General features: G+C 52.3%; 1 protein-coding gene across 4 annotated transcripts in view; it reads right to left on the bottom strand.

The window, feature by feature from the left end:
- Nucleotides 1-5,581, bottom strand: part of PRMT1 (protein arginine methyltransferase 1) — a 10,855-nt gene extending 5,274 nt beyond the window's left edge. Inside the window, exons 1-5 of one of the 4 annotated variants that reach the window (XM_027080247.1) lie at nucleotides 5,422-5,581; nucleotides 3,135-3,188; nucleotides 2,472-2,573; nucleotides 1,551-1,706; nucleotides 1,345-1,408 (exon numbers count right to left, since the gene is read on the bottom strand). In XM_027080247.1, coding sequence (XP_026936048.1) covers nucleotides 1,345-1,408; nucleotides 1,551-1,706; nucleotides 2,472-2,573; nucleotides 3,135-3,188; nucleotides 5,422-5,457 — 412 coding nt within the window. In that variant the 5' untranslated portion in view covers nucleotides 5,458-5,581. Of the gene's footprint in view, nucleotides 1-1,344; nucleotides 1,409-1,550; nucleotides 1,707-2,471; nucleotides 2,574-2,806; nucleotides 2,918-3,134; nucleotides 3,189-5,421 lie in introns of those variants that run through there. The other 3 variants (XM_027080248.1, XM_027080249.1, XM_027080250.1) reach the window with 3 other exon arrangements.
- Between the last annotated feature and the right edge of the window lie 4,475 nt (nucleotides 5,582-10,056).

Raw genomic sequence — 10,056 nt, 5'->3', positions numbered from 1 at the left:
GTGTGTGTGTGTGTGTGTGTGTGTGTGTGTGTGTGTGTGTGTGTGTTTTAATTTATTTATGTTATTTATTTTTGGCTATGTTGGGTCTTCATTGCTGCGCATGGGCTTTCTCTAGTTGAGGTGAGGGGGCTACTCTTCGTTGCGGTGTGTGGGCTTCTCGTTGTGGTGGCTTCCCCTGTTGCGGAGAACAGGCTCCAGGCTCAAGGGCTCTAGAGTGCAGGCTCAGTAGTTGTGGCACACGGGCTTAGTTGCTCCGCGGCATGTGGGATCTTCCTGGACCAGGGCTCAAACCCATGTCCCCTGCATTGGCAGGCGGATTCTCAACCACTGTACCACCAGGGAAGCCCAGGTCATGCTTTTAAAATGGCCTTATCTATTAGAGACACACGCAGCAGTACTTATACAGTCAGAATTTGCTTCAAAAGGAGATATTTAAAGCTGAGTAATGGGTACTTGGGGATGCATTATATTAGTCTCTTTTAATAAAATCCCTTCAGCTTCTAGAATGCCAAGAGCCCTCACATCTGAAAAACCCACCATCTTCCCATGTTCTCTGCCCCTCAAACCTTGCAGGTGGGAAGGACAATTTGGCAGTGTCTGCCCAACTTCCATTTTTGACCCACACGATCCTACTTTTATGAACTGACCTCACAGATACACTAGTTTGTATATGAGATGACAATGACATTACACGTAGGGGGATGGAAACCTAGGAAGCTTAAATGCTCATCACCAGGGGCTTGGTTAAGAAAGCTGGTGTATGTGTAGACAGATGATGTCAGCCATCAAAAAGCAAGATCCTCTCAACATCGTGAGAAGTGTTAAACCACATGATAAGCAGGTAAAAAAAACAAAAGGCAGAAGACTTGTATTAATATGTATGAAATGCTATCTGTGTCAAAAACCAGCACATGAACGTAGAAACACACACACACGTATATTTGCTCATAGGTACAGACTTCTCCGGAAGGGACCACTGGCTGCACTCAGAGAAGGGCGGCTGAGAGGCAGGTAGGAGACTTCTTACTACAGGCCCTCAGATGCCAACCACGTGACTCTAACACTCACTGAAAAAACGAAAGACTGCTTCTTGCTCCGCTCCCCCTCCCCCCTTTTCTAAAGACTGAGGCACTGAGCTTGCGACTTCTGCACTCAGATTCTAAGATGACTTGTCAGGTGGTGGGTTCTGAGAAGGCTGGATTCTTGGGCTGTCGGCAGCCCAGAGTCCACAGAGGAGGAACGCCTGAATTTGAGTTCAGTGGCCCCCATCCCCTTGCCGAGGGCCCCGGGGAAGCTGGGATCACCCGCTCCCTCCCCACCAACCCGTTCTCTTCCTGGGCTCACCGTGGTCTAACTTGTTGGCTTTGACGATCTTCACCGCATAATCAGAGATACTGGAACACTCGATCTGGGGGCCCAGGAAGAAGGGAGGGTGAGAGCCCCCCCCAGTCCCACCCTCAGTCCCCATCCCCCTCCACCCAATCCCTGAGCCCCAAGGGGCCCCCTGTCCGTCCCCAGGCCCAGGCCCGCCTGCTGCCTAGGACACTCACCCCGATGACCTTGCGGGCCCCGGCCTTGGCAGCAAACATGCAGAGGATCCCTGTGCCTGAGCCCACGTCCAGCACCACCTTGTCTTTGAAAAGGTGCCGGTTGTGAAACATGGAGTTTCGGTACGTGAGGGTGCGGACCTCATCTTTCAGCATTTCCTGAAGGGGGTGGGTACAAAGATATCATGAGGGGGCCTGCATCCCCAACTGTAAAACAGGGTGCCCTGGCCGCCAACACACTGACCATTTCGAGAGCTAGAGCTCAGACCTCTAATTTGCTTTAGTCCCATTGGAACAAGTCATTTCCCTTCCATACGCCTCAGTTTCCCTATTTGTAAAATCGGACTGGGTGGACTAAACTCCCATATCAGCCACCTTAGGTTCTACCATTGCCACCTAAGCCCCTGTGACCCTTGGCTTTAAAAAGTCCTCAGTAAGTTAATGCCACTGAACCGCATACTTGCAAATGGTTAATTTTGTTATGTATATTTTATAACAATTAAAAAAAGAAAAATCTTCACAATTCCATCCCAGCTGCTTTCTGGGACCTCGGCCTCCATCGCGTGCAAAAGGATCGAGAAGCCTTCAGCACACTGGGCACGAGCAGCTGGGGGACAATCCCGCCGCCGGTCACAAGAGGGCGGCAGAGACCGGCAGGCCCTGAACTCTGGCTAAAGTCTCAGGCACACATGCGCGCTCCCACCCCAGCCTCCCAAGAGGGGCCCAGCAGAGAGCCAGGCTAACCTCTGTCTCCAAGGCAACGGCTGGGAGAGGTGACCCTGGAGCGTGAGCCTCGCATGCGCAGAGGGGAGGCCCACTGCCAGGGAAGGCAGTGCGCATGCGTTGGAAATTAAGTTCCAGCCCTCCCAAACATTAACCCCCCTGAAGATGCAGCAGCCTTATGAGCTGTCTGTCCATACTCACCTCGTGGATGCCAAAGTGAGCATAGGAGTCAAAGTAGTAATCTTTGGACGTCATGTCCTCAGCGTTGGGCTTCTCGCTGCTTTCTGCCTGGGCACAGGAGACCTGGGAGGGGGCAGATGGGAACAGGGGTCAAACCTGGGGGCTCCCCACAGACTCTTAAGCCTCCAGGTCCCTACTTCTCCCTGGAGTATAGAACCACCCTCCCAAACCGTACCATGGCAACCCTAAAGGCCCCGCCTGCCATCTTGCCTCTCCCAGGAACCCCCAAACCTAACACCCCATTTTCCTCTTCCAGGACCCCCCCAGAGCACCATCCAGGAGAGCACCCCTGATACCTCAGCCACGCCTACCATCTCTCCAGTCTCTCTGCCCCCGTCTCTAGCTCAGCCCACAGCTGGGGAGGGGAGGAGAGGGGAAGGCAGAACGGGGACAGACATAGGGAAGGACAAAGGGGGGGCTGGAAATGGAGTTAAGGAAGTAGCCACAGTGTTGGGGGAGGCCAGATAGGGGCCACAAACCTGGAGGGAGTTTGTACTAAGTGTTTCCGGGGCACAGGGTAAACTGATTTGAAGCAGGAGGGATCATAGTTAAGACCACTAGAAAGGGCCTGATGTGTGACAAGATATGTATATGTGGGGAAGGGTCTCACAAAAGGATATTTACTTCTTCAAGAGGCGGCTGGAGGCTCATCCCATTAGCCAAGGTGGCTACAAAATTCTAGGAGAGAGTAACAGGGAGAAAGGATTAGCTACTGGGAGTGACTAGGGGAGGGCCAGGCCAAGGGACCCGGGCTCTTGGGGGACAAGGAGGTATTTCCTACAATTTTGCTTTTTTTTGAGGAGAGTGGACAAATAAAGAGGCAAGGCTGTTTTTAAAAGGGTGCGGGGCAGGTGGGGGGGGAGTAGAAGGGGAAGGGGGGTTCTATCCCAGCTGTGGCTGGAGAGATGGTGGCCTGCACCCACACTGCCCCTCTTTGGCCAGGCACCTGATGACACACCTCCCCCATCCAGGCCAGAGGAACTGGCACCCACTGGGCACACAGGCACTGCCAGCTGTCACTCCCCCTCATCACCTAATCCCCCCAGATTAGGTGACACTTCCTGACACAAACCCCCATCCTGGGGTGCCATGAGTAGCTGGGGGAGGGTGGTTGGCAGGGTGTACCCACTGGGCACCTGCCACCTCCGCAAACCAGTCTCTCGTCTGAGAGGATTCCAGAAAGGAGGTGTGGCACACAGACGCCCCCACCAGAGCTGGCACCCCGGCCGCTAGCTCCTGCCTTGGACTCAGGGAGTCCCAAACAAAACCAGTGAGAGCCAGCCTCCTCGATTATCACCCGCTGCCCAGGAGGGTAGAATACCAGGGAGGAGGCCAGACTCTGGACCCTCAAGCCCACCTACCCTCCATTCAAACAACCATCCCAGGCCCTGAAACCCCCCAGGTGTGGGGCAAAGTCCTGGGGCAACCTCTGGGGAAGATATTTCCTCCACCCACACAGGCCCTGGTCCAGGAGACAGCCGAGGGGGATAGGAGTCATTGGAGTGACCCCTAGGGGCTGCCCCCCAAGGTATGCATCTTGGGAGCCGACCTCCCATTCCAGAGACTGCTTACAAGGTAAGGGGTGAGAGTAGGGAGACTCCATCAGATTACAGCTTTTCCTGATGTAACCACCCTCTAGGCTCCAAGAAGCGTGAAATCACAGACATGACCCCCTGGACTCCAAGCCCCACCTCTATCCTCCCAAGCCAGTGAATGACGCGGATTAAGAAGGGCTGCTGGTGAGAGGATTTTCCCACCGGGGCGCATTTCTCAACACCGCCGACACCTCCGCCAAACAAGCCCCCAGAGCGCTTGAAACACAGCACCGGAACCAGCCCCATAGGGCTGCACGAGAATCAAACCTCACGGGACACCATTTCAGGCAACCAGGCTCAGGACCCTCAAACAGGGCCTCAGGAAAGGGGAGGTCAACTCCCACCCTCACAAATGCCCCAGGGAGAGAACGGGCTCCAGAAGGGGGTAAAGTTCGCTGCGTCCATTCCCTCACATCCCCTTCCCAGTACAGATTCTCCCTCCCCTAGCCCGGGAGGGCTTCGACGGGAGGTGGGCTTTGGGACACGCCCCATGAAAAAGATGTCCCTCCCACACACCCAGAAATGGCCACAAGGGGGTGCACAGGGCCTAAGCCGGAAGGATCTCCTTCAGCTAGATGCCCCCCCCCACCAACCAAAGGGAGGTCACAGGGGCATGCCCCATCCCCCTAGCTCCCAAAGAGGGGAGAATCCAGGGACAGGAAACAGGGGGTGGGAGGGGGGCCCGGAGGGAACCAATCCTTCGTCTTCCTACAATCTCAACGCAAGAGTGCAGGAAACCTGGACGGATGCCTGAACAGATGCCCTGGTCCGGGAAGGGATTTGTTGAGAGTCGAGATACACTGCCCCTCCCAAGAGACTCTTTACTTCGCGGAGGTCCCCAAGTAAGTCCCATCCCGAGGTGCCTGTCACGATCCCCGGGGAGGGGGTCAGGGGGCCTCAGAAGGAGGGTCAGAGCCTCCTCTCCGCCCCCCCCGGGGCGCCCCTCCCCCGGCCGGGGGCGGGGCCTTTGTCCCGCACGTGGAACCCGCCGGGCCAGCGGGCACTGCACACCACCTCCCCACCCACCGCGCCGCGGCCACGTGGGGGCCAGGCCGGAAGCGCCCCCAGCCCTCCTCCATGTGGAAGGGGGCAGGAGACTCTCGGAGCGGCGTGCTGCCTCAGGCCCCCGAAAGCTAGGGAACCCGCACTTCAAACGGTATCTCCATATCCGGAGAATGCGACGCCCCCTCCGTACGGCTGGGGGCTTTCAGCCCCAATCCGGCGACTTAGAGCCCCTTCCCCAAGACGGAGGCATAAAATACCGACCTCCAAACCGCCCCCTGCCCCCTGCCCCTGACGGCGCTCCAGGCGCTCACCTCCATGATGCAGTTCGCGGCCTCGGCTGCCGCCATCTTCACCCGCGCCTATTCCTCCTCCGGCCGCCGAGACCCCCCCCTTCTCCGCACTCCCCCGGGACCGCCTTATACCGGAGGGTCCAAGGCCCGCCCACCGCGACCCCGCCTGGAGATCTCATTGGCAATGGAGGCGACCCGTCTGGGGATACCGTTTAGCAATTGGGTGAAGAAGACGCCCATCAAAGTCGAGGGGCCCGCCCAGTCTGGCGTGCCGAACCCCGCCCCCATAAGTCGACCGGGATGGGAAAGACTGCCTGTCTGTCGCAAGAAGTACGACTGATGATTGGGCAAAATCTACCGGGAGTTCCCGCCCCTACTCCCCCAGCACCGCCTCAAAGCTTCCCGGCGGACCCCGCGCTAAGCGGACATCTTGAAATAGAGCTGTCTATCACCAAAATGACCCGCCTCTTCATAGCTGCTATTGGTTTATCAAATCTGTGACGTCACGAGGCCTTTGGCCAGCCTCCGCCAAGCGGCCGGCCTCAAGGAGAACATGGCGATTGGCCCACGAGAAAAGAAGGCAGGGCTTTAGGCTCCAGCGATTGGCTCAAACGAACTGTCACTCATCATCCGTTCGGCGGCTTCTCATAGTCTGTGGGAAATCCAGGAGGAATAAGGGAGCTCGTGCCCATTTTCCTGAGGGAAAAATGAAGCAATGAGAGGCCCAAAGAGAGGGAGGTCATGTCCGGGATCCCGAAGCAAGTCAGGAATAGGACTCAGGCGTCGAGGCATTGAACCCCTAACCCTCTACTTAATTGTTCCAAATTTTTTAAACCCAGTGACTCCATTCAAGCCACTTGGCCTTTGCCAAATCCCACCCCTGCCGGGAACACCCACCCGCTTCGTCTGGCCAACTCCTATACGTCAGTTAGGGCACAGCTTAGTCGCCACCTCCTCCAGGAAGCTTTCCTGGACCTGCAGAAAAAGTTACTAGTTGAATGAAGATAAATGCAACTTGTGGAATGTATCCGTCACCCAGAAAGTTCCTTCACGACTCTTTCTAGTCAACACCTCCCCCACCCAACCCCAGAAGCAATCACTTTCTGTTTTGTGTCACTATAGTGCAGCTTTTCCGTTTCTAAAATTTCGTATAAATGGAATTATACAGTATGTGCTCTTTTGTGTCTGTCCCTCACCATAATGTTTTTGAGATTCGTTCATGTCGAATATAATGGTTGTCCAATCCTTTTTACTGCTGAGGAGTATTCCATTGTATGGATGGATCACATTTTCCTGTTGATGGACATCTGGGTGGTTTTCATAGGTCTGGTATGAATAAAGTGGCTATGAACGATCATGTCCGGGTCCTTCTGTAGACGTACACTTTCACTTCCCTTGGGTAAACCTAGGAGCACATGGCTGGGTCATAGGCTAGGTGTATGGGTTTTTTGTTTTGTTTTGTTTTTGTTTGTTTGGTTTTTTGGCTGCGCCATGCGGCATGCAGGATCTTACTTCCCCGACTAGGGATCAAACCCATGGCCCCCGCAGTGGAGGCACCAAGTCTAAACCACTGGACCGCCAGGGAAGTCCCCTAGGTGTATGTTTGTAAGAAACTGCTCGAAGGTTTCCCATGGTGTTCTACCATTTTGCATTCCTATCAGTGATGCAAGAGAGTTCTAGTGCTCCACATCCCCTCCAGCACGTCATAAAATCAGTCTAGGGGCTTCCCTGGTGGCGCAGTGGTTGAGAGTCCGCCTGCCCATGCAGGGGACACGGGTTCGTGCCCCGGTCCAGGAAGATCCCACATGCCGCGGAGTGGCTGGGCCCGTGAGCCATGGCCGCTGGGCCTGCGCGTCCGGAGCCTGTGCTCCGCAACGGGAGAGGCCGCATCAGTGAGAGGCCCGCGTACCGAAAAAAAAAAAAAAAAATCAGTCTATAATTTTAATGACTCTTGTAGGTATTAAGAGATTATCTCCTGGTTGTGACTTGCATTGCCCTGATGGCCGGTGTTGTTCAGCATCGTTTCATGTGCTTATTGGCCATTTCTATATTTTGTTTTGTCAAGTGTCTGCTCAAGTCTTTTGTGTATTTTTACAAACAGTGTTGTTTTCTTATTCACAAATCATAAACGTTCTTTATAGATTCTGGATACAGGTCTCTGTCAGGTATATCTACTTTTTTTTTCCCCCTTAATTTATGTATCTTATTTTTGGCTGCTTTGGGTCGTTGCTACAGCACGAGGGCTTTCTTTTTAGTTGTGGCGAGCGGGGGCCACTCTTCACTGTGGTGCGCGGGCCTCTCACTGCGGTGGACTCTTCTTGCGGAGCACTGCCTCCAGGCACGTGGGCTCAGCAGTTGTGGCGCAGGGGCTTAGTTGCTCCACGGAACTTGGGATCTTCCTGGACCAGGGCTCGAACCTGTGTGCCCTGCCTTGGCAGACGGATTCCCAACCACTGTGCCACCAGGGAAGCCTGGTATATCTACTTTAAATTTTTCTCCCAATCGGTGACCTGTCTTTTCATTTTCTTAACGTTGCCTTTGAAAAGCAGAGAGTTTTTCGTTTTGATGAATTCCAATTAATCGGTTATCTGAGCCCAGGTCTTGACCCTACATTGTATGTTGCATGGATCTTTTTTTTTTCCTTTTCTATTTCTCCAAATGTTTCAGCAGGGTGTTTGTTTCCTTTTACCTTTTTTTTCTTTTTCTGATTTCCAAGCATTTTAACCCAATTACTTTTGCTCTGTGTTGCTATGAAGAACAAAAAATTGTAACAAACTCTCTACAACACTAGGAAATAACCTAATGTCACTGGGTACAGAGTACAGGGGAGAAGTCTGAGCTGGAGGCAAAACTGGGGGAGTCGTCAGAGTCAAATTCTGCATTTTCCAAGATGGCAGCCACATGGGACAACTGAGCAATGGACCAGGGCAAGTCTCAACTGAGATTTGCTACGGCTGTAAAACACACACCAGATTTTGAAGACTTCACGTAAAAAAAGAATCTATAATATATCATTAATATTTTTTATATTGATTACATGTTGAAATGATTCTATTTTGGATAAATGGGGTAAATAAAAATTATTGTTAAAATTAATTTACCTGTTACTTTTTACTTTGCTTTAATGGGGCTACTAGTGTATTCTAAATAACACATGTGGTTCATATTATATTTCTATTGGCCAGTGCTGCACTAGGTCACGGAATGGACAAGATTACCGGGGAGTTGGTGTGATTAGAAGTGTGGTTAGAGGGACTCCCCTGGCAGTCCAGTGGTAAAGAATCTGCCTTCCAATGCAGGGGATGCAGGTTCGATCCCTGGTTGGGGAACTAAAATCCCACATGCTGCGGGGCAACTAAGCCCGCGCGCCTCAACTAGAGAGTCCACATGCCACAAAACTACAGAGCCCACGCTCTCTGGAGCCTGCGTGCCACACCTACAGAGAGAAAACACACACGCTGCAACTAGAGAGAAGCCCACGCACCGCAATGAAGATCCCGCATGCTACAACTAAGACCCAATGCAGCCAAAAATTTAAAAAAATAAAATTAAAAAAAAGAAGTGTGGCTAGAAGACCTGAGTCAAACTGGAGAGTCAAGTGTCCACGAGCTGTGATGGTAGAAACTTACATCTCTCGCTAAACTGGAACTCGGTCCTTCCTTCAACTGAGAATTTGGGCAACACATCAAAATAGGATTAGTTCCTGTGCCTGGTTCCGCAATATAAATCACAGAAATTTGCATGTCACATGACAGTTGCTGTAGATACTCCTGTGGTCAGCAGGATTCTAAGATGGCCCTCATGATCTCTGCCTCCTGGTGTTACATACCAAGGAGTAGGTTGGGTTATATGACAAAGGAGATGGATGTCACTCCCTTGATTAGGTGACCTTATATGGCAAGGGTGAAGGGAGTTTTCGGATGACATTAAGGCTTCAAATTGGTTAGTTCTTTTAATTTATTTATTTATTTAGCTGTGCCGGGTCTTGGTTGCAGCATTCGGGATCTAGTTCCCTGACCAGGGATCGAACCTGAGCCCCCTGCACTGGGAGAGCAGAGTCTTAACCGCTGGACCACCCGAGAAGTCCCTCAAATTGGTTAATTTTAAATTCATCAAAAGGGAGATTTTCCTGGGTGGGCCTGACTTAATCAGGTGAGGCCACAGATTGTCCTGCTAAAACCACATGCACTGGGAAGAGGCCCCTGAGCCTCAGATGAGATTGAAGCCGAAACCTTGATAGCAGCATGTGACCATCCTGAGCCAAGCACCCCGCTAAGCTGCACCCGTGCCCCTGACCCAGAGAAACTGAGATTAGTGTGTTATTATAAGCCACGAAATGTATATGACTTGTTACGGTAATAACTAATCTGCCTCCAAATGTCATTCCTGTTCTATTTAGAAATCATGGTTATGAGACCCACCCTAGGTGTTTTTAATGAATGTGTTAATGAGGAGGCATGCCTATTATTTATTTTTTTATTTTTAATTTATTTAATTTATTTTTGGCTGCATTGGGTCTTCATTGCGGTGTGTGGGCTTATTATTGCAGTAGCTTCTCTTGTTGCGGAGCACGGGCTCTAGGCACACAGGCTTCAGTAGTTGTGGCACACAGGCTCAGTAGTTGTGGCTCGCAGGCTCTAGTGCGCAGGCTCAATA

This window comes from Aethalodelphis obliquidens, unplaced genomic scaffold (assembly GCF_003676395.1).
Source record: "Aethalodelphis obliquidens isolate GAN/ISIS:26980383/991018 unplaced genomic scaffold, ASM367639v1 scaffold43, whole genome shotgun sequence".
Taxonomy (NCBI): domain Eukaryota; kingdom Metazoa; phylum Chordata; class Mammalia; order Artiodactyla; family Delphinidae; genus Aethalodelphis; species Aethalodelphis obliquidens.
Note: the sequence above shows the minus strand (reverse complement) of the source record. Positions and strands in the feature narration are given on the sequence as shown.